Source organism: Zosterops lateralis (genome assembly GCF_965231275.1).
Source record: "Zosterops lateralis genome assembly, chromosome: 25".
NCBI lineage: Eukaryota > Metazoa > Chordata > Aves > Passeriformes > Zosteropidae > Zosterops > Zosterops lateralis.
Window position 1 is genome coordinate 1,779,745 of NC_139785.1, and position 27,768 is coordinate 1,807,512.

General features: G+C 50.1%; 1 protein-coding gene across 4 annotated transcripts; it reads left to right on the forward strand.

Moving 5' to 3' along the window:
* Positions 1 to 1,113: 1,113 nt before the first annotated feature.
* On the forward strand, positions 1,114 to 26,335 carry LOC310919067 (alpha-1,2-mannosyltransferase ALG9; the record flags this gene model as incomplete). Of its 4 annotated transcripts, none has more annotated exons than XM_083878214.1 (19): positions 1,114 to 1,294; positions 1,795 to 1,951; positions 2,075 to 2,278; positions 2,774 to 2,932; positions 3,258 to 4,412; positions 5,975 to 6,113; positions 6,359 to 6,493; positions 6,739 to 6,809; positions 7,629 to 7,717; positions 8,429 to 8,564; positions 9,028 to 9,115; positions 9,230 to 9,335; positions 12,945 to 13,067; positions 14,741 to 14,895; positions 16,595 to 16,724; positions 17,670 to 17,817; positions 18,599 to 18,728; positions 21,168 to 21,298; positions 25,357 to 26,335. In XM_083878214.1, the coding sequence occupies 19 exons, from the start codon at positions 1,129 to 1,131 to the stop codon at positions 25,475 to 25,477; spliced, it is 3,543 nt and encodes a 1,180-aa protein (XP_083734340.1). The 4 variants fall into 4 exon arrangements, with proteins under 4 accessions (XP_083734340.1, XP_083734341.1, XP_083734342.1 ...); XM_083878215.1 differs by having other exon boundaries at positions 16,619 to 16,724; XM_083878216.1 differs by lacking the exons at positions 1,114 to 1,294; positions 1,795 to 1,951; positions 2,075 to 2,278; positions 2,774 to 2,932; positions 3,258 to 4,412 and adding an exon at positions 5,489 to 5,586.
* Between the last annotated feature and the right edge of the window lie 1,433 nt (positions 26,336 to 27,768).

Genomic DNA, 27,768 nt, shown 5'->3' on the forward strand with positions numbered 1-27,768 from the left:
GAGGAATTAGGGACCTTCTTATTACACCTTGATTATGTCTGCAATTATCTGTCACTAAGTTATGCTTCCACCACCTTTCCACTGCTTCTCTTCTCCTTTTGTTCTCTGTCTGTCTCTGCTTCTCCCCTTTGGGAATTCAAGCAGCACAAATATTGTCAAAGAATGAGAATTGCAGATACAGGTAAAGGCAGGTACAGGAAAATATGGATTCAGAGGAGGCCACCAGGTTGATTATAGGGCTGGGACTCCTCTGGTGTGAGGAAAGGCTGAGAGAATGGGGGTTGTTGAGGGTGGAAAAGAGGTTTCAGGGTGAGCTGATCGTGGCCGTGCAGAACCTGATGGGAGCCCCAGGAAAGCTGGGGAGAGACTGTTCACAAAGGGCTGGAGTGCCAGGCCAAGGAGATGGCTCAGACCCAACAGACAGCAGGGTTACATTGGATATGAATAGGAAATTTTCCCCTGTGAGGGTGGTGAGGCTCGGGCAGAGGTTGTCCAGAAGGTGGGAAATGTCTGGAAGTGTTTGAGGCCGGGGCTTGGAGCAAGGAGATCAGCTGTGAGCTCCCTTCTAACCCCAACCATTCCATGATTCTGTGATGCTCTGAGTCTACGATCACGATCCCTCGGCTTTTTAACAGCCGCTTCCTTTTTTTTTTTTTTTTTTTTATCCGAGCGCAGCCCCGTTTCCTGTTGCACGGCGGGCGGGAGGGGCGCTGCCCGAATCCCGCTCCCGGTGCCGGGGACGCCGCAGCGCATCCTTTACCGGGACACCGCCACCTCCCCGGCCCCAGGGCGGCACCGCGGCTGCCAGGAGTCCCCGGGGCTGCCCGCGGGGACACCACGCCACCAGCAGTGGCCGCTGGCCCGGCCCCACGTCATGAGCCAGCGCCGGTGGCCCTGAGCGCCCGGGGCTGCGAGCGCCGCTCCTGCCTGGGGGACATGGGGGCGGTCCCGCCGGGGGACATTGGGCTGATCCCGCCGGGGGACACGGGGCTGATCCCGCCGGGGGACACGGGGCTGATCCCGCCGGGGGACACGGGGCCGGTCCCGCCGGGGGACACGGGGCTGATCCCGCCGGGGGACACGGGGCTGATCCCGCCGGGGGACACGGGGCCGGTCCTGCCTGGAGACATGGGGCTCCGCCGGGTCCTGCTGCTCGGAGAGGGCAACTTCTCCTTCTCGGCGGCGCTGTGCGGGGCCCAGGGCACACACGTGGTGGCCACTTGCTACGAGAGCGAGGAGGAGGCGGCCGGAGCGGCGGGAGCGGCGCGGAGCATCCGCCACCTGCGGGACAGCGGTGGGTACGGGCTGGGGACCGCGGGGACGGGCACGGAGCGGCGGCTGGGCGCTTTGCTGTCACCCTCCTGCCACCGCTGTCACCCTCCTGCCATCGCTGTCACCCTGCTGCCACAGTTATCACCCCGAGTGGCACTACTGTCGCCCTGGTGTCACCCAGAGTGGCGTCGTTGCCCCGCGGGTCCCCCCCTCCCCACCCGCTGCCGTGTCCCTTGGGAACCCCTGGAAACTCCTCCGGGAAGGGGCTGGAATAGCCCAGCTGGCGAAATGAAATGCCTTAAAATCCGACCCGGAAGAAATAGTACTGAAATTACTGTTTTCAGAAGTTTCTGCTGCCTTGAAAGGGAGCAAAAGGCAAAGAATCCCCGCGGGGCTTCCCGGTGTTCCCGATGCTCCAGGCAGATCTCACCTAATTAAAAACTCCCTGGGTGATTTGCAGTCCCACCTTTCTTTAAGCTTTCCCCCCTCTGATAACCACCAGAGCCTTGTTTGCTATTGCAGGAGCCGAGGTTTTGTTTTCCGTGGACTGCACCAGGCTGGGGGAGCACTTTTTACCGGGAAAACGGGAATTCGACCGTATTTATTTCAACTTCCCCCACTGTGGGAGGAAGGCCGGGGTGGTGAAGAACAGGCAGCTCCTTGCCCGCTTTTTCCATAGGTGAGCACACCAGAAATTTAATTTCTGTGTTCATTAACAGCTTTTCAGCTGCTCCGGGTGGTTTTTCCAGGCAGTGGGGGATGTGGGGGTGTGCTAACAGGAGTTTTCTGGGTTCCCCTCCAGCTGCACAGAGGTGCTGGCACAGGAGGGGGAAATCCACGTCGCCCTGTGCAATGGGCAGGGAGGGACTCCCGCGGATCAGCCCAGGAGGGAGTGGCACAACAGCTGGCAAATCGTGGCTGTGGCGGCGGGGGCTGGCTTCATCCTGAGCCATGTTCATCCTTTCAAAGCAGAGACTATCGAGGGCTACAAATGCACAGGTTACAGGTAACCATCCCGTGGCAAAGCTGAAATTCTGCTGTTTGTGCTCCTAAAATGCCCCAGCACTGGGATGTTCTTTTAGTATCGTGTCGGCTGGAGAGGAATTCCTTTTAATTTTCCTTTTAACTTTCCTTTTTATTTTCCTTTTTATTTTCCTTTTAATTTCCTTGAAATTTTCCTTGAATTTTTCCTTGAAAAATTCCTTTTAATTTTCCTTGAATTTTTCCTTGAAAATTTCCTTTTAATTTTCCTTAAAATAGCTGCAGTTCTTGTTCATCTCCAAGCAGAATAACCAAGATTAAAATGCAAGCTTCCTGCCAAAGCACCCTCTAAAAATAAGACTATCTGAGGATTTTAAAGGTCAAAAGCATCCATTTCAGAGCAAATATCAATCTCAGCCTAAAGACAGGAGGGCTGGGGGTTGATCTGCTCCTACCTACTTGGGGCACTTTAAATATCAGAAATTATCAGTGATTTTGCTCTGGTTTTGTGTGTTTTCAGGAGTCAGGATAAATCCTTCTGTGTGGAGGGTGCTTTGAACCACGTTTTCACACGGAGCACAGCACCCCTGTGTTTCACCCCCCTGAGCTGCAAGACACAACTAGGAGGCCAAAAAGTTTCTTTTCAAGTGCCACAAGTCCTCGTGGATAAAATTAATAGGTGAGGTTTATAATTAGTTTCTCTTTGGCAGTAGCAGGTCTGCTGCTGTCAGTGGGAATGACCAGCACTGGGGTCAGATAAATGCATATGGTGAGTAGGAAATCCACTTTTTTACCAGCAAATTGCAGTTAATTCGTGATTGTAACCAGCAGACAAACACCACAGCCCTGAAAATGTGCAGCACCTTTGGTGACAGACTTGGCTTGGTCAGGTAGTTCCTGGCTTAAGAATGTTTTGGGTGAATTGCTGCCCTCAAATTATGGCCCCAGGAAGGGAATCACAGATGGTGATCACAGTCTGTAATTTGCACTTTTATTTTCCACAGGGGTTTCCTTGAAGAGAATTCAAGTCATCCAGTAAGGACAATAAAGGAGAAGCTCAGTGCAGGGCTCAGCCAAGTTTTTCCACTGCAGAACAGCAGCTCCTGCCTTCCTCTGCTCCACCAAGGTCACCCCGGTGGTGTTTGCCACTCCAACATCTTCTGGATCACCCTGAGCCCAGGGGAGGCTCCAAGCACTGAGAAAATGTCTCAGGATCTGGCAGACACAGTTTTGTTTTCCCATTTTGGCCAGGACACAGATAAGAATGTACAAGAAGGATGCCCAGGTCCACAGCAGTTTTATCTTAGGCCTTCCCTCCTGCCTCATGCTCAGGCAATAATAAAAAAAAGAGCTTTTTCCCCAGAGACAATACAGGTTCTTTCTGGGCCAGTTTTTAGGAAATGTAGGATCACTCCCCACTCCATGCCTGTTTTCCATGAGATGCTCATTGTGCTTGCAGTTAGCAGGGGCACAGAGAGCAGCTGCATCCAGATGTTGGTGGAGAACATTAAAACCACCCTGAATTCCCTTCACCAGGGCATTTCTGGGGTCAAACCCACCATCAGCCTGCAGGAGGCAACAAGTTTTATAACTGAGCTAAATGACTTTGCTGCTTTTGAGTGGCAGCTGGGTGAAATTCAGCATTTCCTCTGTGTGGGGACAGACCCAGACTCCTCAGGCTCCTGTGTGGGGGTTATCAGGACAGCTCCTGATGAATTTAAAAGCCATGAGCTGGTTGTTGTCTCATTCTCACTGAACCTGGACCTCCTGGCCATGCTGCTGTGTGGAATATCCGACTGGAGAACGCTCTGGACATGGGACAGGCGCTTCCTCAGGCAGTTCCCTGGGGGAGAGTTGAGGCTTTTCAAGCCTTTTTCCCTCTATCCGCCTTCCTACGTGCACGATGTCAGCTTCTGGCTTCCTGACGGGGAGGGGTTTGATGAAGTGGCTTTTCACACCCTCGCCAGGAGAGTGTCGGGTGAAATGGTGGTTTCCATCCAGTTAAAGGACAATTTCCAGCAGGCGGGGACAGGCCGGAGGAGCCTCTGCTACAGGGTGACCTTCCAGTCCTGCGACAGGGCCCTGGGCGGCCGGGAGGCGGCGGAGATGCAGCTGCGCCTTCGGGAGGAGGTACAGCAGCACCTGGGGGTGACCCTGAGGTAGAACATCCCCCCTGGTGTGCAGGGGCTCCAGCTCCTCCTGGGCCGGGGTCTGACCTGGGAAGTGTCGCCTGCATGTCCTTGGATGTGGCACCGTGTTGTCGCAGTGCCTGGCACAGGAAGGGGTGGACTCTGAGCACCTGCACACGTTTCCATGTGGGAGTTAATGAGGATGAGCTCTGTCCTGTTCTCTGTCTGTGTAATGAAACCTCGTTTTATGAAGCGGAGCCTTTCTTTTCTATGGTCCTGAGAGTGGATTCAATCTCTTTACTAATGCGAATTCCAGCTGATCTCCCGCCCTGAGCCTCCCCTGGCCCAGGCTGAGGCCGTTCCCTCTCCTCCTGTCCCTGTTCCCTGGAGCAGAGCCCGATCCTCCGGCTGTCCCCTCCTGGCAGGGAGCTGTGCAGAGCCACAAATTCCCCCTGAGCCTCCTTTTCTCCAGGCTGAGCCCCTTTTCCAGCTCCTTCAGCCCCTCCTGGGGCTCCATTCCCTTCCCCAGCTCCATTCCCTTCCTTGGACACGCTCCAGCCCCTCCATCTCCTGAGTGCAGAGCGTACCAAATAAAGAACATTTTCCATCGGAGCGTTCCCCATTCCCTCACTTTCCTGCCCAGCACTGGGCGGGGAGTGACATGGCCGGGATGGAGCCGGGCTGGGACCGGGGCGTGAGGGGCGGGACGGGGTCAGCGATGGACACGGGAGTGCGGGGCAGAGCTTTCCCTGTCACGGTCCCGGTCCCTCTCCCTTTGTCGGTTCCTGTCCCTGTGCCTGTCCGTCTGTCGGTCTCTGTCCCTGTCCCTCTGACTTTCCCTGTCCGTCTGTCGGTCCCTTTCCCCCTGTCGGTCCCTGTCGCTCTCCCTGTCGCTCTCCCTGTCCCTCTCCCTTCGTCGGTTCCTGTTCCTGTGTCTGTCCTTCTGTCTGTCCCTGTCCCCCTGCCGGTGGCTGTCCCGGTGGCGCTCCCGCCCTCAGGGCTGGCGCTGCCCACACCCGTGATGGCGGCGGCGGCTTCGGCCGCGCTCCCGCAGCTGCTCGGGCCCGGCCGCGGCCTGCGGCGGGCGCCGCCTGCCCGTACCCGCCATGGCCGCCAAGGGGGCCCGGCAGCGGCCGCGGGCGGGCGGAGGGGACGCGGCGGGGCGGCGGCCGGAGCCCGCGGGCAGCGAGGAGCCCAGGAACGAGTGGGTGCCGCCGGGGCTGGAGCGGGGGCTGCGGGGGCTGGAACGGGGGTCACCGGGGCTGCCGAAGCTACCGGGGCTGCCGGAGCTACCGAGACTACCCGGGCTGCCGAGGTTCCCGGCGCTGCCGAGGTTACCGGGGCTGCCGGGCCGGGGTCTCCGCGGGTGCTCGGTGCTGTGGGAAGATGCCGGAGCATCCCCCGGCCCGGCGGCGCTGAGGGGCTGCAGTGGCCGGGGGTCCAGCCCTGAGGTGGTTTTCCTTGTGAGGGTTGCCGTCCCCTCCCCGCCCCACTGGCACACTGTCACCTTCCCAGCCTTGGTCTCGTTGCTGAGTCTTCCTGCTGTATATTTGTATTTTTAATTTTTTTCCCCTTCCCACCCTTTGGATTAGATCATCCGGGAGCAAAGCAGGGCACGTCTGGGCCCCTGAAGGATCAACAGCTTTCAAGTGTCTCATCTCGGCCAGGTTCTGTGCGGCTCTGCTGAGCAACATCTCGGATTGTGACGAGACCTTTAACTACTGGGAACCGGTGAGTCCCTTCTGCCCTTGGCTTCGGGAATTTCTGCTTGGCCTGTGCAGAAACCCATTTGTTTAGGACCTTGAGCTCTGTTTCAGTTTCCACTGGGCTTGTGCAAATGCAGATTTATTTAGAACCTTGTGCTGATCCCTCTGTTCCAATGAGGTTTTTTTTGCTCTGGGGTTCAGAGGTGGGGGGTGGAAAACTCTCTGCTCTGCATGCTGCATGTTAATTTATTTATTTGACCTCTGTTGTAGACACACTACCTCATTTATGGGAAGGGGTTTCAGACATGGGAGTACTCTCCAGCCTACGCCATCCGCTCCTATGCTTACCTGTGGCTCCATGCCTTGCCAGCCTGGTTCCATGCCAGGGTTCTGCAAACCAACAAGGTAAATCCTGTGTGTGGAGGAGGAAATGTGCCTTTAGTGTGTGTGAAACAGATGCCCCGTTTGTGTTGAAATTGACTTTATAATGTTTATAAATGTCATTATACACTGGTTTTATAAAACACTGGTTTGTTGACAAACACTGACTTCTCTGTAAGGATCTCCCAGGGTTTGTGGGTTTCCCCTGATGCTTTACAAGCCCGTTTTGTGTCCCTGTGCCTCATTCAGACTCTGTCTGTGTCTGCTAGGTTCTCATCTTCTATTTCCTGCGATGCTTCCTGGCCTTCCTGAGCTGCATTTGTGAACTCTACTTCTACAAGTGAGTGTCAGATCTGTGTGCAGGGGATGGTTGGGAGCAGTAAGTGACATACCCAGTTCCTGCTGCAGGAAATAGGCTTTGAGGCTCGTGTGTGGATGAGAAAATACATGTTCTCCTCATAATTCAATGAGATGTTGGTCAGAATGCCACAATTAGGACAAAATTGTACTCCCAGATCTGCCACCCACACCTCTACTCCAGCATTTTGTTGACTCTACTCATTTTCTCACTGCTGGCAGCAAGCAGGGTGGGAGTGCTGCAGACTGAGGAGAGTCTGGTGCTGTGTTTGCTTATCACAGTGAATTTGACTGGAACACATTGATTGCTGCTGTCTGTAATCTGTCTGCCAAATGCTGTTTACATCCACTAAAATCAGTAGCCCTAACATGCAATTATCTTGTCTAAACCAGATTTTTATTTTATTTTTACCTGCTGCCTGATTTTGAAGCCACTACCTTGCATGACTTTATTGTCTGTCAGCGCTCTGGTTTAAGGAGATGAGCTGTGGCTTTTTTTCTGTGCATGGTGGGGTTTTGTGAGGAATGGGGATCACAGGTGGATTGATGTGTGTAGCAGTGCAGCCACAAGCTCCTGAAATTTGCACAACTGGGAGAAGCCAGGCCCCATCCAGAGTTTGGCACTGGTGTAACTCAGGGTCTGAAATCCCAGGGCAGAGGCAGCAGCTGAGTGTTGGGCATCCCGCACCTCAGAGCTCTCAGGCTGCTCTATGAGTTGCTTGTGGTTCTGCATGCCTTGGGTGCTGCTGATTTTTTTGCCTGAGGCCATTTTGTGGCACCTGTTTCTCTGCTGCTTCCCCAGGGCTGTGTGTAAGAAGTTTGGGCTGCACGTGAGCAGGCTGATGCTGGCCTTCCTAGTGCTCAGCACGGGGATGTTCTGTGCTTCTGCAGGTGAGTTGGCTTGGCACTGCCACTAACAATGGCCAAAAGTGGGCCCAGAGAGGAGAAAATCACATCTCTGGGGTGCTCTGTGTTGTCTTCTCACGGCAGAATAAGCGTTGATTCAAATTTTGTTCTCTGTGTTACAATTCCCAGGCCTGTTTCTGGTGCTGCCTCCTGGTTTTTAATATTGCTGTGCCTTTTAACCAGGCCCTTGGCCTGCCTTCCTGGTTTTTAATATTGCTGTGCCTTTTAACCAGGCCCTTGGCCTGCCTTCCTGTTCTCAGGAAGGAGGCTGATATTTTGATGTCACCAGAGGACACAAAAGAACCACACTCACACGTCAGGTTGCGAGACGAGAAAGAAGGAGAAAGTTTATTTTGGTTTGGGGTTTAAATAGGGTTTGGAATTTGATCAGGAATTGGAGGACAAGAGTAACACCTCTCTGATCCTGGTGGTCAATTTAGAAATCCATCAATTTGTCTTTTCCCCTGGAAGGGAATGTATTACTTACCAAACATCACTCTTTGTTCTTCTTACAATTCCTGAGAAAGCTCTGGTCCAAGAATGAAAATATCAGAAGGCTGAAAAGATCAAAGTGAGATTTTGGCAGTTTGTGTGCCGTGGTTGTACCTGTTTCCCCAGGCACTGCCAGACACTTGCTGCAGGTGTTAGTGCAGTGTGGGGAGGCTGTGCTGACCTCTCATCCCCTTTGCATTTCAGCTTTCCTGCCCAGCAGTTTCTGCATGTACACCACGGTGGTGGCCATGACGGGCTGGTACATGGACAGGACCTCGGTGGCAGTGCTGGGGGTGGCTGCTGGAGCCCTGCTGGGCTGGCCCTTCAGCGCAGCCCTGGGGTAAGGAGGGGTTTATTGCCCTCTCTCAGGTGGTTTTCACCTGCCTGGGGAGAATGGGGTGGAGGAGAAAACCAGCAGGGACTGAGCAGGGAGTTGTGCAAAGCCAGAGGGTCTCCCCTGAGCCTCCTTTTCTCCAGGCTGAGCCCCTTTCCCAGCTCCCTCAGCCTCTCCTGGGGCTCCAGACTCCTTCCAGCTCTGTTCCCTTAGTCCAGCTTAGTCCAGAGTCATTGCTAGGACCAGGACCAGGCTTCCTGGCTTTTGAACAACTTAGTTTGGGAAGATTTCCTGGCATTGAGATGAGTAAAACCTGAGCTGGATGATAAATCTGGAGTAGAAGCAGAGGCCAGTGAAGTGGTGGTTCCTTCTCTTGCTTTGAAGGGGCAATGCACCAATGCATTTAATGCACCAGCACCTGCAGTGGGGTTTCTCAAAGTCTCCAGTTGACAGCTGGTCTCTCTTCCAGGCTTCCTATTGCCTTTGACTTGCTGATCCTGAAGAAGAGGTGGAAGAGTTTCCTGAACTGGTGTGTGGTGTCCTTGATCCTGTTTCTGGTGAGTGCCTGCAACAACACCAAGAGGGAATGGAGGGGAGTAGAAGGGATGAGTTCCTTTAAGGAAAATCAGCTGGAGCTGCTGGCACTTGGACTAAGATCTGCTTTCTTGCAGGTGCCCTTGGTGGTGGTGGACAGTTATTACTATGGGAAGCTGGTGGTGGCACCTCTCAACATCGTTTTGTACAATGTCTTCACTCCCCACGGCCCTGATCTCTACGGTGAGTTTGGGATAACGGGCCCGGGAGGGAGCCCCAGGTTTTCTGGCAGTGCTTTTTCTGACGTGCCCTAAAGCAAAAGCAGATTTGCCAGCTCCAAAGGCTGCAGCTGCTGCTTCTGGACACGGGATGTCTCTGTCGAGCTGGCAATGAATGCACTGCCCGGCTCCTCCACGCTGGGAGTTGTGCTGCTTTTGTTCATTTTCCATTCCCTTAAAACTGCCAGGAGATGTCTCACTGTCTGTGCACAAGTGGCCTGTGTGTGTTTGTCAGCCTGAACCTTGTTCCTGGCTGCTCTTCCTCCCAAGTCAGGCTGCAGAACTTCGGGAAAGTGAGGAATGGTGCACAATCCATGCTTCTTTCTGTCCATATCCTACATTTCTAGAGCTGAACAGCAGGAAATTAATTTCTAGCAGGACTTCAGAAGGGCTGGCAGAGAGCACAGGATCCCTGCACCATCTCAGTGCTCTGTTTGGGGCAGAGGAGCTGCTCCAGGAGGGATTCAGCAGTGGTGAGCAGCAGCAAGGCTTTTTCTGGCAGCTGCTTTGGCTGAGGGGCTGTTTTGGGTGGTGCTGAGTGGTGATTTGTCACTTGTACTGTGGCACAGCAGGACAGCAGCTGCTCTTGGCCTCTGCAGGAAGGCTCTGAAGTGTGGAGCTGGGAGTTTTCTGTAAGTAAACTCCAGGCTCTGTCTCTGATAGGTTTTGGCAGGGGTTTGTGCCTGACCTTTTCCACGCTGGTGCATGAGTTGTTTCCAGAAGCCTCCAGGGACCAGTCTGTCCTGAAGAGTTTTATTCACAGTGACATTCACACAACATCCTCAGGCTGGTAAAAGAGCCTGCCTGGAATTGCTCTTCAGTGCAGCGTGGCCAGGACAGCACTGTGTGTTTAGAGAGGCTTCAAAACACTGGGGAAAAACAACACTGCCAGGGGAGATGAAAGGCTGAACAATCCCTCTTGGCTCTGGGAGCTGGGATTTCCCAACGTTCACATGATGGGGCAGAGTCACCAGCCCAGATCATCTCCAGTGTAAGCATTGCAGTATTTTGGAGACAAGGTTCAATTCATTATTTTTTTGTTCTGTCTTTAGCAATACACTCTCTCTACATAAATATTCTTTGTGCAGTTGATATTTCCCTGGAGTGATTAGGTTTCTACAGCCAAGGGAAAATAGCTGCTGAGGGTCTATCCCTGATTCTGAAGCTTTGGGGTGGTTTTTGTGTATTTATATTCTAAGGAGTCATAATTTGTGACCACAGTTTTGTCCCACTTTAGGAAGATTGATTCAGCTTGGGTGGAAGGTGCTGGAGCTGTTCATGTGCCACCTTTCTCTGTGGAGCCCTGGTGCCTGAGCAGAGTGAGAATAAATGAAATGCAGTGAGCAGAGTGTTCATTGTAGCAGCACTGAATCAGAATGGGGGCTGTGACTCACGACCAAGTTATTGCAGTTAGTTACTGCCTGCCAGCTGCAGTTCCTGCACTCAGCCTTCAGCCCAGGGTGGGGCTCCTTATCTTAAACTTCTTCTACTCCTCTGCTCTGGCCTGAGCTGCTCTCACCATTCCTGTGGTCAAGGTGCAGCTAAATGGGGTTCACCCCCGAGTTTGAGTTCTAGAACTGCTCCCGGGGCCATTCCCAGGCCTCAGAGTTCAAAGCATTTTCTCACTCGGGGTCTGACAGTGCTTCCAGCTGCTTTTCCCCATGGAACCACGGTGCCAGGAGCTGCCTGGCTGTTCTTTCGCCAGCCTGTCTCCTGTATCCCACGTCTGCCCAGCTCTGGGCTGTGGATCCTTGCAGGAAGCTCCATCTCCTCTCCTGCTCTGGAACCATGTTCCCATTAACCTGAGCATGGAGAGCTCTCCAGAGCATGGACAGCTCTCCTGTTCTGGGCCAGGACTTCTCACATGCAGCAGGGTCGTTCCTTTTTGAGGCTGCAGTTCTGTCTCAGTTCACCTTGAGCCCTGTGGATAACAGGAATAAAAAACTCCTTTTTCCCTGGGAGGCTTTGAGCCTGAGTGCCTCTGAATGCCTGCGTCACCAGTCAGCCAGCCTGGTGCTTTTTGCCTGCTGTGCACTGTTCTCTTCTCTTTTTTTCCCCTTTTTATTATTTTTTATCCTCTCACAGAGAAGAAAATCCCTCATTGGAGAAGGAGAGGAGGCTCCAGTGCTTTTTTTTTTTTTTTTTTTTTAATGGGCAATTCAGTCACACTGCAAAGAAATGTGAACGAGCAGCCTTTTCTGTGTCAAAGCTGTGCCTCAGAGCAGCTGATCTGTTTATTAGCAGCATTATCTGGGCTGCTTTTGGATTTGTGGAGGAGTTGTGTTTCATAAAGTGTCCTTCACTCCTGACCCCCAGGCTGCCAAGCCAGAAACCAGAGCAGGGAGAGGTGAATTCAGGGTGAATTTCCTTTGCTTTCCATCGCAGCCAGAAAGGTGACAGGATGCTCCCTGGAATGATCCTTTAAAGATTTAGAACTTATTTATAGAATTCCAGTTTGCTTTCAGTGTTCATAACTCAGGGTTTCCTCTATAAACCCGAGCTGCTTGGCCAAGCAGTGACTCCAGTGCCACGTTTGTGACATTCCCACTGCAGCTTCTCCCCTTTTCTTTTTTTTTTTTTTTTTTTTGTTTTTTGTTTTTTGTTTTTTGTTTTTTGTTTTTTTTCTGGTTTTTTAGCTGTAGGAGCTGCAGAGGTTTCGGGTTTTCCTTGCTGCTATTCAGTTGTCTGATTAATTTCAACACGGACCCAATTTAAGTGGCTCTGATTGCAGGAAATTGCTGTGGCAATGTGACACATGTCACAACAGTGCAGTGATTAAAGCCCCCGCGTGTCATTTACTGGCTGATTGAGCTAATCACACTGAGAGAGTGGGAAATGTGTGGAGAGGAACTGGCATTCCTTATTGTTCAGGGCTTTAAGCATCCTGAATTAAGAGTCTAAATAAATGACAGTTGGACTGGAGTTTCTTTCAGTTTACATCCTCCCGAGCTTGCAGCCAGTTCCCGAGTGTGGAGGCAGAGCTGCCTCGCTCCTGTTTGTGTCAGAACAGGCTGAATTTGGGACTTTTAAATAGTGCTGAGTCTGAGGAGGGACCAAAACCAGCCCTGAGGGGCAGAGTCTTTGTCAGGGTGAGGTGGGAATACAAACTCCTTTCCTTCTTAATCCTTCTTGGTCCATTTTCTGTTCCTGCCAACCCACAGTGAACATCCTCACTCCAGAGTTACATTGCATTGTGTGGTTTTGTGCTACTCCTCTGCAGTTAGAAAGAAAGGATGAATTTGGAGTTGAGTTTCCCAGTTTTACAGGTTTCCACCTCTTGCTTCTTTGCTCTCCTCCTGAATGCAAGGGTGAGCTCTGTGTCACAGAGTTCTGCTGGCTCTTGGAGTGGTCTGGGGTTCATCATCAGCAGATATAAAACTGACTGGTTTTCACCCCCAGTGAAAAAATAAAGAGAAAAATGATTTCTGAGCAGGAAGACAATGAAGTTTCTTGGGCAGGTGGGAGTGTGAGATACTCTGGTGAGCTGTGTCAGGCAAGGAAGGACCAAAGCTGCTGTTCCATCCATTGCTGCTCATGTTTCAAACCTCTTTTCTCCTTTTTTCTCACCCTTTAGGTACAGAACCCTGGTACTTTTATTTCATCAATGGGTTTCTGAATTTCAATGTGGTTTTTGTGCTGGCCCTGCTCGTGCTGCCTCTGACCTGTCTGATGGAGTGTCTGCTGCAGAAATTCCGTGGTGAGTGCAGGGCAGCTGGCAGAGTTTGCCTGCCAAAGAGCAGCTTTGCTCTACTGGAAGTGAAACTGGGAGCAGTGAAAGCCTTTGGAGCACCAGGAAAGTTCCTGGAGCTCATTAGAGTTCAGGAATATGCCTTGCCTTTTTCCTCAGGAGGAGAAATGTGTTTAAAAAAGCAAGTCTGACGAGGTGTGTGGTTCCTGAGCTTCATTCTGACATTTAATGCACCAGGAATGGCCCAGTCAATAATCCTGAAGGGGGAAGAAACTGGACCTGGTGCTGTTCCCTTCTTGTCTGCAGCTGGAAATGGGTAGAAACCTTTGGGGTTTGAGGCTGGGTTTGTTCTGTGCACTGTGGATTTTGGGGTGTGTTCAGTGCACAGAACAAATCCAGCAAGAACAAGAACATTAGGGGTTCTTTGGGGTTTGTTCTGTGCACTGTGGATTTTGGGGTGTGTTCAGTGCACAGAACAAATCCAGCAAGAGCAAGAACATCAGGGGTTCTTTGGGGTTTGTTCTGTGTACTGTGGATTTTTCAGACTGCCAGGCTCCCCATGGGTGTGGATATACTGAGAGTTAAAAAAAAGAAAAAAATAAAAGGAGGAACCAGAATATTCCCTGCTTCACACTGAGCTTTTTCTTGAATAAAATGACATCAGCTTGAGCACATGACACTTGTGAGGGACTCCAGAGGGGAAGTGTAAATTCTTCTCTGCTGTTTTCCTCAGGAAAATTCATCAGGGGTCAGCAGCAGCCTCCACATTCATCACTCCAGTCAGTGCTTTGCTCTCTCAGTTTGTTTTTTTTTTAGTGAATACAGCAAACAGTAACACAATCCTCGATGAAAATGTATGTTAAGGGTGTTTGCTTGTATCTGCTCCTCGGCTGTGAGTGACAAACTCTCAGAGAGCAGTAAAAGCTCAGTAGGAGCTCCTGTAAATGTGAGATTTCCTGCTGTTCACTTGGTGTTCTTGTACTCAACAGCGGGAGCGACTCCGCCAAGTGCTTTGTTCTTATTGTCTGTGAAATGCCTTTGGCTTAATTGCTTAACTCTGCTGTTGGGAGTGGCAAGGGGGTAGGAAAGGGACTGCAGATTGTCAGGCAGTGCAGAGCCCTCCTCAGTGAGACTGAAATTCAGGGTAATTGTTGTTATTTTTGAATGGGTTTATTTCCTCTGTTCAGCAGAAGGCGCCTGGGAGACCTCTCCTGGTGTTATTTCTGTAATGAGGCAATGAAGGTTGGGCAAACTTCGGGCTCCAAACAGCCATTTGGGAGGGTGAAACCAGCACAGAGGGGAAGGGGAGATCCTGAGGAGGCCATTTCTGATCTCTGTGTGTACAATGCCCAGCAGGAAACCCAGCACTGCTGTCTGCCTGCTCAGACCTGGCAGCTCCTGATGGGCTTTGTGTCTGGTTGTTGGATCCAGTAACACACTTATTTTCTCCTTTTTTGGTCTTCCTGAGGCTGATGGAATTGTCAGTGTTGTAGGAATCTGCAAAAATCCTCTGAGGAAAATGCCCTTCTGGCTGTTGGGGTGTGTTACCTGGGTTTTAGCAGCAGGGGTGCCCAGGACAGGGCGTGTTTGGGTCTCCAGAGGGGGCTCTGGGTGTGAGAGAGGATTGTGCAAGAGAAGGAATTCTTGCATTACTACTTTGCTGAGGTTTTTGTTCCTTCCAGTTCAGAACCTGGGCCGTCCCTACTGGCTGACCCTGGCTCCCATGTACATCTGGATGCTGATTTTCTTCAGCCAGCCCCACAAAGAAGAGAGATTTCTCTTCCCCATCTACCCCCTCATCTGTCTCTCTGGTGCTGTGGCTCTCTCTGCTCTTCAGGTAACTTCCAGTGGTTTTTGATAAATAGCTGAGAATATTTCCCAGCTGTTATTTCATGATCACTTTTGAGTTATTCTCCAATCCCAAGTGAAAATTCCTGGGGTTGTGATGTTGTAGTGCCCAACACCACACAAAATCCAAGAGATTCCCTGAGGGTTCAGTAACCTGCTGATGGAATTGTGCCTCCCTGGCTGATGGAATTGTGCCTCCCTGGCTGCTCAGCTTTAAGGGCAGGAATGTGGGTGTGTAGGAAAAGCATTTTGATTTGTTTTAGGAGGAATCCCTCACTGGGCTGAAAAAAGGCAAAGAGATCTCGTTTGAATGTTGGGAAATTGCACTGAATGTTTGGAAGAGCCAAAAGCTGGATGTTTAGTAAACATCACTTGAAACACTTCAAGAGCAAAGCACTAACACAGACTGATATAAACCTTCCCAAAGCTCAGAATTATTCATGTGCTGTTAAAAAGTCTCAGGAATGCAGCCAGGAGTCCCTGCTGGAGCCTGTTCCAGCTGTTTGGCCTCATCCTGCTGTTCCTGCTCTGTCCACTGCTGGAATTCCTGCCCACCCCTCAGTCCCTCATCCTTCCCTTGCTCAGTGCTCTTCCCACTCTGCATCTTCATTCATTCCCAGATGAGTTCCAGTCCTTGCCCCCACACAGGATCCAGTCACCAATTTTATGGCTCTGAGTGAGAATTCCTCTGTGCTCTCAGAACATCACAGAGCAGTGTTCATTTATTTTTATTTTAAACATGGCTGCAGGAAAGTTTCCTGTGCATTTCTTGCATATTTTACCACTGTTTGATGACATTTTGGCCAGTGTGGAGCATCCAGCTGAGAATCTGGAACCAGCAGGACAAAACTTGTCACTGTCCCCCTCCAAACCACGTGGATTTATTTGGCTGTTATGAGAAAAATGCAAACAGGACAAGAGAAACAGAAACCAGTGAGGGTAGGGAGTGAATAACCACTCCTGCAGAACCAGCAGGGAGGGGCCAGGCCAAGGACTGGATGTATTTCCTCCTGGCTATTCCCTGAAAGGCTTTTTAATTGGAAGAAAAACACCAAAAACCTAAAGTACTTTTCTTTTATCAGTTTTTCTTTCACCAGTTTTTCTTTCATCAGTTTTTCTTTTATCAGAGTGACTTGTGTTTAGAGGTGGCTGCAGAATGTGCTCTGTGCTTTTATCCACTTCAGAGCTGTGGTTTGTGCAGGGCAGGGTAAACAGGCAGAGGTCACTCTGGAAATCTGGGTCATGGAGCTTGTGTTAGGCAGGAATTCAGTCCAGCAGGGAAAATCAGGTGAGTGTGTGCAGGGAGCTCCTGCAGAGCTGGGAAAGGGACACCTGCCCCTGGTTCACCTGGGGACAACCAAGCTGCAGCCCTTGAGAGAGCACTTTAGGCCCAGAGACCTTCCTGGGTGAAAGAGCTGAAAGCTTCTTGAAATACCCCAAATTACCACTTCAGTGTGACCCAACCCTGTGAACTGCTGTGCATTTTTATGGCTCTGGAATTAAAAAAACCCAAAGATCTGGTGGGGGATGCACTGTTGTGAGGCCTTTATGAAAAATGAGAATTGTTACGAAAAATGAGAATTGTTATGAAAAATGAGAATTGTTATTAAAAATGAAAATTTTGCTGAACAGATCAGAGCTGGAGTAACTTGATATTGTCTCTCTCTCTTTTCAATCTCTTCCCTGAGAAATGTTACCACTTCATCTTCCAGCGCTACCGCCTGGAACACTACACAGTGTCCTCCAACTGGCTGGCCCTGGGGACAGTCTTCCTCTTTGGCCTTTTGTCACTGTCACGCTCTGTTGCCTTATTCAAAGGTTGGTATTTCACATTTTTGCCCTCTGCTCTCCTCCCTCCTGGGCTCAGGGCCTGCAAAAGTTGTGCTACCTCGCCTGTGGAAATCAGGGGGCTTGAGGAGTTTGGATGTTGTTGCTGCAGGGGAAGGGACAAGTTCTGATGGTCACCATTAATTAATTATTAATTATACATTTGTCCATATATATAAATGTATGAATGGGTCACCACAATTACATCACTTAAAAATCCTCTTCACCTTCCACCAGTACAACTCCACTGATGTAAAACCTGACTGGTATTAAAGCAAATACTTCAGCTTTCACATAGATAATCCCACTTGGAAGAGCATTTTCCTGTATAAAACTTGAATTAGGTGCATGAGTCCTTAATGGAGATGGATTGGTGGGAATCAGACCCTTCTCACCTCAGCAGTATTTTTTGGGGCTGTTGACAGCCAGGACAGGGGAATGTGAATGGAATTGGTAAGGGCACCAAAGGTAAGATGGGAAACTTTGAATCCAGCCACTTCTTAGCATAGAGCAGTTCATTTATTCAGTGAGTTATCAGTTAAAAACTTCTGCATGGCACAATTTGTGTAGGCTTTCATTAAATACTCTGTCACAATCAGGACACAAAAAGAACAACACTCACCCATCAGGTTGAGAAGTGAGGAGAGAAAGAGACAGTTTATTATGATTTGGGGTTTAAATGGGGTTTGGAATTTGATCAAGAATTGAGGGATGAGAGGAACATCTCTCTGACCCCAGTGGTCAACTCAGAAGTCCATCAATTTGTCTTTCTCTTTAGAAAGAATATTGTTTACCAAACATCAGTCTTAGTTTATTTTACAATTCTGAGAAAACTCCAGTAGAAATGAAAACAATTCAGAAGGCTGAAAAATCGGAGCAACAATACCACTTTCATTTTAACCTTAATTATGAATTTCTTAATTATGACTTCCACAGGCTACCATGGGCCCCTGGACCTGTACCCGGAATTCCACAGGATTGCCACTGACCCCGGGATCCACACGGTGCCAGAGGGGAGGCCAGTCAATGTCTGTGTGGGAAAGGAGTGGCACAGGTTCCCCAGCAGCTTCCTGCTGCCAGACAAGTGAGTGTTCCCATGGAAAAGGTGCACTTTGGTGAGAGGGATAACGAGGGGCACAGCTGATGCCTTGGCAGGGCTGACCTGAAACAGAGACTGGGCAGAGCTGGGGAATAAAGTAGATATTTATCGAAAGGGCTTTAGGGTAGACCTTGGGCAGGACAAGAGCCTGGCCAGGGCTACACTCAAGGTGGACCCAAAATGGTCAAAAATGGTCACAAAATGGACCCAAAATGGTCACAAAATGGACCCAAAATGGTCACAAAATGGACAACTAAATCTTACATTTTTATCAGTTTTGGTCCATTTGCATTTTGGGGTTGCATTGTCCAATTCCAGCTCCAGGTTGTGAGGTCCCATCCTTGTTCCTCCCTCCAGCCACCCTTGTTTGTGCTTTTGGGCTCAAAGTTGTCCTTGGTGTGCAGCAGGAAAAGGATTTGTTTTGTGTCCCTGCTGTGTGCAGAGCTGAGTGACACTGACTGTGAGCTCAGAACACACCCCTGGGCAGCACAGAATCTGCAAATATGAAAGCTCAAACTTAAGAGATCACAATAATGAGGGACATAACAATGGATGTGGGGAGCCCTGAGGACCTCGGGTCTCTGTTGTCACCAGCAGTGTCATAAACAGTGTTAAAGTGTCCAAATAAAGGATTCTGAAGGTTTTTGATTGGCACATTGGCCACAAGTTCCTGGGGCTCTCTGCTGTACCTGCCCACCCTGGGATTGATGTCCTTGGTTCTGGTTTTGGTGCTCTCCACACAAGATGTTCTCCCTGTTGTCCACAGCTGGCAGCTCCAGTTCATCCTGTCAGAATTCCGGGGCCAGCTGCCCAAACCCTTTGCCAAGGGGCCCATGGCCACGAGGATCATCCCCTCGGACATGAATGACCAGAACAAGGAGGAGCCATCTCGATATGTGAGGATTTATTCCTGGTTTTTTTCCCCTTAATTTAAATTAATGTGATGCCTCTGAGTGGATCTCCCCATTTCTGTTTCCTGGGGAGCTCCAAACCAAAAATGGTCCCTCTGCAGCACTTGGAAATCTCCCCAAGCTCGTTTTTAGTCACTTTCTGTTTGTCTCTCATCTACAGTTTGAAGTCATAATGATAATAAAAGAAGCAGCAGAAGTAAGAACTCCCAATTATTGCAGTTTTGGGTTTAGTGTAGTGTGTTCATGTGATCCCAGGAATGAGTAATTTGAAGTCCCCCACAGAAAATATTTGTCACTGAGCAGGAGTTGAAATTTTCCTCTTTTATTTCTTTTTAAATATAAAACTATTCATCATATTTTCAACTGAGGAGGAACTTCATTTGGAACTCAATTGCATTAGTGGGAATCTGCTAAGACAATGTATACTGGTATATTGATTTATTTCCTGGTGGAACTAAACAAAACCAGTGCACAAACAGGAATGTTTTAAAATCATTGCTAGCTAGCATGTTTAAAATTACTAACAGGTTAAATCTTGGCAGTCTTCTGGGTTAAAACTCCTATTTTGAGGCTCATTATGCAGTTACTGGAAATGGGAAGGAGGCGTGTTCCCACCTGAGAGGAGCTGTCTGCTGCAGTGCATTTAATTTATGAAATCTTTAACTGGGGCTTATTTTTAGCACAGACAGCTGGCTGCTCCACAGCCTGTGACTAATAGAGCAAAACACACTTTTGTTTCATGCTTGTTTCTTAATGTCACCCTACAACTTTGGTATTTCTCATGCAAGCTCAAGAGTCTAGGACTTCAGAAATCAGAAATTAAACAGGGGCTTAAAACTCTGACTTTTGACCTGCTAATTGCACCAAGAGATTAAGATCTTTCCCCAGATTTAGTGAGTACAAGCATATTCAGATTTTTTAAAAAGCAGAAGAATAATTAGCAAGAACTGGGCAGGACTATGAGAGGGGATAAATCTAAATAGTTGGTCATTTAAAGGGCAGAAAACAAATGGTTCAGGAGGATTATCTGAGCCATGGGTAAAACCAATTAATAGCTGGAGATCTCAACTGTTTCAGGTGTGAGTATCTATTACTGCTCTGCTTGGAAATGGGAGAGGGAACCTCAGTGTTCCTGTTGCTATGAGACACTGGGGAAAGAGTGATTTGATCTTGTTTTGCAATCTCTCTTCCCTTAATCACATTGAGCAGCACTTACCTTGCACTTGCCCAGCTGGGGAGGTGCATTTGTCTCTGAAAGTGCTAAGGAAGAGATAAGGAATATTATTTCTTACCAAGATACATCCAAGCAGGACCAGCAGATTAGGCCTGAAAGCTGTTAACAGCAGCTGCCTTCAGAGAAAGGGGTTTTTAAGCACTTCTAGCACCATTCTAGGGTTTTTTTTTCTCTTCACTTCTAGCACCATCCACACCCCATGGCAGCAGCAGATGTGCCCTAAGCTCCAGCTCTGGGCTCTTCCCACTCCTGTCAGTCAGGATGGGATCCAGTTTAGCTCTCCTCCACTTGGCAGAGCAGTGGCATCAAATAAAGAAAGAGTGGGAGGAGGAAAAGGAAAGGAGAACAGAAGAGGAGAGGATGTAATTTAGAAATCCCTCACAGCTTTGTTCACTAAGACTCATTCATTTCTTTCATTTCAAGGTCTGTGCATCACCCAGGCCTTGTGAAAATCCCCAAAATCAATGCAGAGGGGCTGTGTTGGCCCTCAGAGCAAGCAGAATATTATCCTTGTCTTCACTGTAACTTGTGAAAATACAGGGGAAACCTGACTTGCACCTGGAGTTTGAAGTCCCAGCCCTTTTAGGGCAGTGTTTAGGGTGAGACGAGTGAGATCCTTGTCTTTCTCTGAATGATTCTACATCACTTCCAGAAAAACTTGGTTAGTGGTTTGGGAGTCCTTCTGCTAATGAGCCAGAACCTCTCCCAGGGCCTGGAACGTTCCTCTCACACAGAGCAAGGAGTGGATTCAGCATCCTCAGCTGCGTTTCCTGTGGTGTAATTCCATTTGCCACTCAGTTGTGCTGCCACGGAGCCATCTGCTATCCACCTAATTAAATTGTTTCCAGCCTAAATTGTTACATTAAACCCCAAAGGTGCTTCAGGAAAGGGATCTCAAGCATGGCCAAGGAAGTTGGCAGTAAAATTTTGTGGGAGAGTGAACTGAAATCCCTCAAGGAAGAGTTTGAGGGAGTGAGGCAGGATAAGACACAGGATTCCCAGCAGGAAGGGGAAGGTTTCATGGTGTGTTGTCCTGCTGGATTCCCCCACAAAGGCTTTGCTTGCAAACATTCAAATTCTGTTACCTGTGTCCTGCTGGGGGGAATTCAACCCTGTTTTCATTGCTGTGAGTGAACACAGACAACCAAACCCACAGGGAATAAGCCCCAGCTGTGTCTATCCTCCTGCAGGTCGACATCTCCAAGTGCCACTACCTGGTGGACTTAGACACAGCAGCAGAGACCCCCAGGGAGCCACGGTACTCCTCCAACAGAGAAGAGTGGGTGACCATTGCCTACAAGCCATTCCTTGATGCTTCCAGGTAGGATTTCCACTTTGGAGAGGGAGGGATGGGGTTTAGGGTGGCAGTCTGTGATTTCTGTTTGCAAAAGTGGACAGGGAGGAGAGAGATCTGTGGGCAAATGCCAGCTTGAAATCCCATTTTCAGCAAAGTGGAGCCATTGTCAAACTCCTGCTTACAAAATTTATGACCTAAGTTGCTTTAGAGGGTGAAACTCTGTGAGGAGGGTGGTGAGAAGGAGTATTTTATAGAGAAATAAACAATTTCTTTATAAAGCTTCCTTGTTTTTTGCAGTTGCTTTCCAAAGTAATGAGGTGGATGTCACCTCCTCCCTGGAGACTTTTCACTCTGTTTTGTCCCAGCCAAATTCAGGACAGGTATAAATCATCAGAGGGGATGAGCTCTGAGAAATGTAGTGAAAGCTGGCAGGGAGAGGAGGCAGCCAGCAGGGCCACACCTTTACTGGGCACCAGGAAATCCATGGAAGAGATCCCTGCTGGGGTGTTCTGCAGAGCTTGTGCTGCTCACACAGCACCTCGCTGCTGTGCCTGGCCAGGGATCTCTGTGGGAAGCAGGAATTGGGATTTGCTCTCCTCCAGGCTGACAGGGAGTGGGATCAGGGAATTCCTGCAGACACAGGAGCCCTCAGCTGTACAGTGTTGTCATAGGACGTGAAATGAAGGACATTTATGCAGTCAGTTGTCAGAGCAAATGGAGGGAAGTTTATTTTTTTACTTGGATTTAGATAGATTTTGGACAATGACCACAGATTGGATAATAAGGTTGACACTTCTTCAACTACACTGGTCAAACTAGAAGTTCATCAGTTGTCCCTCTTCCAGCGAGGAATTTGAACATCACTTTGTTTTTATGAAAATCTGTGAGAAACTCTGCTACAAAAATGCAAACAGCAAAAGGCTGAAAAAGATCAGAGTGATAGTACAAGGATCTGCTTTAGGCCTTCAGAGCTCTGCTCCTGAAGGTGTCACCCCGGGACAGGGACTGGAAAAACCTCTGTAAAAAACAGAGTTCAGTGCCCTCCTGTTCTCCATGAGAGACCTGATTGCTTCCTGACTTGGGCCCTGCAGGGAGTGGGGCTGGGAAGGGCAGGGGGAGGAGTGATAAATAATGTTTGAGCAGCTCCCAGGAGAGCTCTGGTGTTCCCAGCTTTCTGACACAAACAGCTTTCCTTGGCTGGATCTTCCATGAACTGTATTTTCCAGGAGAACCTGCTGCTCCATTTGGGCAGCCCTTTGGGAAAGGGAGCAGGAGGTGGCCAATGAGTTTTATTAATGAGGCAATCGAGGCTTCAAAGGCACTCCTTGTGCAGAGGGTTTGCCCTTCAATGTGCATTTCTGCTTTAAAGCCACATTTGTGTGTTCTCAGAGCTGCTTTGTCTTCCTTGCTTTATCTTTGGAGCTGAGTGGAGGTTTAAGGTGGTTGAAAACCCAAACCCATCAAGCACCTCCCCAGCTCAGCCCAGAGTGCAGCTCTCGTTGTGTGAAAATAAATGAAATAAATGAGCTGAGTGACCCCAGAGCTCAGTTCAGTCCTGTGCACCAGAGGCTGCTGGGGCTCGCTGCAAGTCTCCCATTGACGTCAGCAAGTGCAAATGTAAATCTCAGCTGGCTCTGATAAATGGTGCTGCTAATTGAATTAGAGAGCACTCCAAGCCACCAGCTAATTATGCTCCTCAGGAAGCTGCTTTGCCAAGGTCCATTTAATTCTATATTGGCTGAGCGTTCTGAATCTGGCACAGAAAAGGGGGAAATATATCACAGCTCCCCTCTGAGGAGAACATATTTTCCAGCTCTTTAGGGCTGAGCTGTCTGCTTGCTCCAAACACTTGGGTTTTCCATGAAAAAAAAAATTCTCAGTGCAAAATAATGATTGGGTCACCTTGTTGGAGCAGAGCATTACCCTGCTTTGATAAGAGGCTGTCTTGTTCCCTTTAATGGTGTTTTCCTCCAGCTGTTTTCCATATTTTTGTTTCTAAAGCAGCTGAATTGCTTCTGACATCTCTGTGAGGGTACAGAAGTTAACCCCCAGAGGAGGTGCAAACGTTAAAGGGTTTGCAGAGAGCTTTGATCAGGAGCCTTTTTATGGCTGGGAGGCTCTGGGACCTGCTCAGGTGGCTCTGGGACCTGCCCAGGTGCCATTGGGACCTGCCCAGGTGGCTCTGGGACTTGTTCAGGTGTCACTGGGACCTGCCCAGGTGGCTCTGGGACCTGCCCAGGTGGCTCTGGGAGCTGTCACTGGGACCTGTCCCTGTGGCAGAGTTCAGCCTCCTCCTGCCATCCCCAGCTCTTCTCGTGCCTCTCTCTGAGCTCTGCTGTCACCAAACTCAGGTTACAAAATGCACTTCAGGAGGGATGTCACCCCTGCAGGTGTCCAAGTGCTGCCATTCCATGCTAGTCTGGGAATTTGGCAAGGGGGGACTGGAACATCTTCACTTGGGATTTCCTCCCATCCCAGAACAGCTCCCTCTGGCACTGCTGGGACAGTTTTTGAGGTTTTTTTCCTGAAATTCAGGCAGGAACAGGCTTAGCTCCAAGGATCACTGTGCTTCCAGCTCTGGTGACTGGGAGCTGCTCTGTCCTTCAGAACCCAAAAAACCTGGAAAAGCAGAGCCCTGCTCACCCAGCCTGGAGCAGCCATGGCCTTGCTGCTGCCGCTGGGAGCCGAGTGCTGATGAAGGCTCTGTCTCTGGGGGACAAATTTAGCAGCAAATGCAAATAGAACATTAAATATATTCCCTGTCATCTGTCACCCGGCCCCTTCCATGTGCCATCTGCTGTCTGAGGTGGCTGAGCTGACAGGGAGAGGTGACAGGAGGTGACAGGAGGTGAAGGTTCCCTCTCCCTGAGCTGGGAGGGGGCCGTGGGGTGGTGCAGGAGCTGCCTGGGCCCGGCCAGGCTGTGCAGGAGCCCCGGGGGAGACGCAGCTCCCAGTGGCAGTTCCTGCCTTTGTCTTCCAGCTGCTTTTTGGAGAGATCTCCAGTGCAAGCAAACAAAGCACAATTCGTCTTTCTGCTAAAAAAAAATAAATAAAAAATTAAAAATGGCTTGAATTTGATGTCCAGAGCAGCAGAGCTGGGAGCTGAAGTGAGCAGCGAGTGTGTGCCATGCCTGACCCACTCAATAATCCAAATTTCAGTGCTGCTGCTGCTCCAAGCTGCCTGTGACTGGGGTTACACTTGAGCCTGGCAAGGGTTGATATTTTCCCATCCAGTTGATCTTTAAGGCCTGAAAAGAGAAGCCGCGGTGCTGAGGAAGCAAAACTCCTCCTCAGCCCCCATTTCAATGGGTCGCTCAGACTTTTTGGAGCTTCACAAAGCTCCGAGCTGCTGCTGAAGGACGTTTTATTTGTCCACTTCACACCGAAACCTGTATCAGTGAGAGAATCCATTCATTCAGAACGCTCTCAGCCAGCACAGCTCCGGCAATTAGCAACCCCAATCAAAGGTGTTAATTTCCCCCAGCCATCATTGAACCCTCCGTGCTGCCCTGGGCCGCTCTTTGGAAGGCTGTGCAATGCCGGCACGGGCAGGGCATGGAGTGACTGTGGCTTTTAGAGCTGCCCAGCCCTCTTGGAATTCACTATTTCCCCAGAAAATCAAACTGCAAAACGCCAGTGCCCGTCAGAGCTGCTTTTTGCTTCTCAGAGGGGAAAAGGCAGCCGGAGAAATGGGATAGAAAATAGCAGATTCCAGGGGGGAAACGCTGCCCTAAGGACAGGGCTGTGTGACCCCCGGGATCTCCTGCTTGCTGCTAGCTGGAGTTTAAATTTCTTTCAGTAATTACAGCACCTCCCTGCCCTCTGTCCCCTAAATCCCGCTGGGAATGGATGGAGGGCACGAGATTGCTGCTCTTAAACCGCTGTCGGCTCTGGTGGCACCAACGAGGAGAGAATTGGGCACTTAAGGGCGATTTCCTTTTCCTTTCTGCTTTTCCACATCTCTTAAGGGCGATTTCCTTTTCCTTTCTGCTCTTTCCATGTCTCTAAAGGGGGATTCACTTTTCCTTTCTGCTTTTCCATGTCTCTAAAGGGCGATTTCCTTTTCCTTCCTGCTCTTCCAGGTCCTCCCGGCTGCTGAGGGCGTTCTACATCCCGCTGCTGTCGGAGCAGCACACGAGCTACGCCAACTACACCATCCTGAAATCCCGCAGGAAGCAAGCCAGGAGAAAAATGGGAGGCTAGGAACACACCTGGGCCAGCAAAAAAATAACAAAAAACTCACCCAAAGCATCTGCTGGGACTCCTGGACAGCTCCCTGTGTGAAGGATGGTGCTGGGAGGGTTCCCTGAGGAGCTCTGGGAGCCTTTGGAAAATCCAGCAGGCACCTCTGGATGTGTTATCCCTGCTGCTCCCCGTGGTCTGGCTCACACCAGAGAAGAGAAAAATGGAAAATAAAACCGGGTGAGGTTCTGCTCCAGGCTGCAAATCTGGGAACATCCAGCTCAAATTGTCTCCGTCTCTCCCCCACTCACCCCTCCACTGTCCCCACCTGCTCAAGCAGTGCTGTCTTTCACCCAGGGAAATCATTTCAGGTAACAAAGCTTAGGAATTTCCCTTTCCCCTTGAAAAGGGAGGAAAACCACCTGACTGACAATGGACTGGAATGCAGTGAATCTCAAGGAATGAGAAACATCGTGCACCAACAGAGGGAACAGCCACGGCTGCTCTGTCCAGGAGACATTTCCAGGGATAAACTTGTGCTTTTGGGAAGAAAAAAAACCAAACTGAGACAATTGTGTGTTTAATGGGATCAGAGTGTTTGTGCTGTCTGTGAAGCCAAGTGTTCGTTTGCTATTTATAATGATTTTTCTCAAGATCCTTTGAATTCTAAACTTCAGCATCTTAAAAGTTCTGGAATCATCCAGAGAGGAGAAGGATGATATTTTTTTTCTCTTTTTTTTTTTTGGCAGTTCTGTTTCCCAGAATAGCCAGGATGTGTTACGTGGGTCCAACGTGCCTCAGAGCTGTGCTGTGCTTGTTATGTCTCCATTTTTAAATGTGCAGCATCACCAGCTGGATGGAGGGAGCTGTTTTCACTCATATCAATTCTCCTGGAATTCTGTGGGGATGGGGTGGGGTGGGATGGAGCAGAGGGGAAGTTCTGCACCTGCTCCATGGTGTGACTGTGGTTGGGCTGGTCTGAGCAGGAGGGATCAGATTTGGTTGTTTGGGATCCAGAAAAGCTCTGGGGATCCATCCATGTGTTGGTGCAGGTCTCAGCAAGGCTGTGTGATCCAAGCTGACCCTGCTGGCACAGAGCACGAGGAGCTGGATGAGCAGCAAGGCTGGGCTGGATCATGGGCTCAAGCTCAGGAGCACAGGAGGAGGTTTGGAATCCCAGCACTGCATTAAGGAGGTTTGGAATGGTTGTGCTCCAACCAGTGCCCTGCCTGGAGCCTGGATGGTCCCCCCATGGGGAATCCCATTGCACCCCCTGCCCAGAGCAGCTGAGGATCTGAAATCAGATTTTGGGTGGTGTCTGAGTCGTGCCATCGTTAGGGAAATGCAAATCTCACCTTCCCAAGTGTCAGCTGTGGAGCTCTGGGGGTTTCAGGGCCTGGTCTGGAGGGCAGAGCTGACATCAGGGTTCTGTGTGTGTCCATCATCTCCCCCTCCCTGCCTGCCTGCAGCCAGCTCTGCCCTCAGTGAGGTTCACACAGGGCTCTGGGGCTGGTAAATCCAACCCAAACCTCTGGCCTTGCTTGTTGCCTCTTCCCTTGGTAACCCCTAAAATCAAATAAATCATCCAAAGCCCCAGATGCAGCTGGAGCAGTGACCACGTCTGTGGTGCTGCTGCTGTGACTGTTCCTGTCCCAGCCCTGACCAGTAAACACCCCGTGGAAACCACTGTGCTGCTCCACCTTTCTTTCCACTTGGATTCCTGTTCTGATTGGGAACTGATAATTGGCAGTAATTAGGAGTTATCAGTGTTTTCCAGAGGAACAGAGCCAGTGTTTGTGCTGGCAGTGAGCACAGGTGCAGTGCTGTCCCTCAGTGTCCTGCAGCTCCATGGATCCTGCTGGGGAGGTGAATTACTGGCTGAGGGTTAAACAGGACAGGTGAAACAGGCTGCAAGGAAGGGTGAATCTTCTCTGAGTCCCACCCAGCTGCTGTGGGCTCCTCTGGTGTCTCACAGTGGTGTTGATGTAACCCTTGTCCAGCCTGGAGGGAGCACAGAGGAATTCTGTGTTGAAATGAGCTGGTTGGAAAGGCTCTGAGTGGGGAGCAGGGTGGGGAAGCTGATCCCTGAAATTATCCAGCCTCAGAACAGCCTGTCCAGGTGCTGCCCAGCCCAGCCCTGTTCTCTCCTTTGCACAAAGACCCGGCTGTTTTGACCTTTCCTGTTTTTCACCCTCCCCTCGGAGCTGCCTGGGGAAGCTCCAGCACTTTGAGTCAGCAAAGAAGCAGCTCCAGGAGCTCTGGATGTGGGTTTGGTGGTGGAATTCTCACTGCCAGGGCTGGTTTGGGACCTG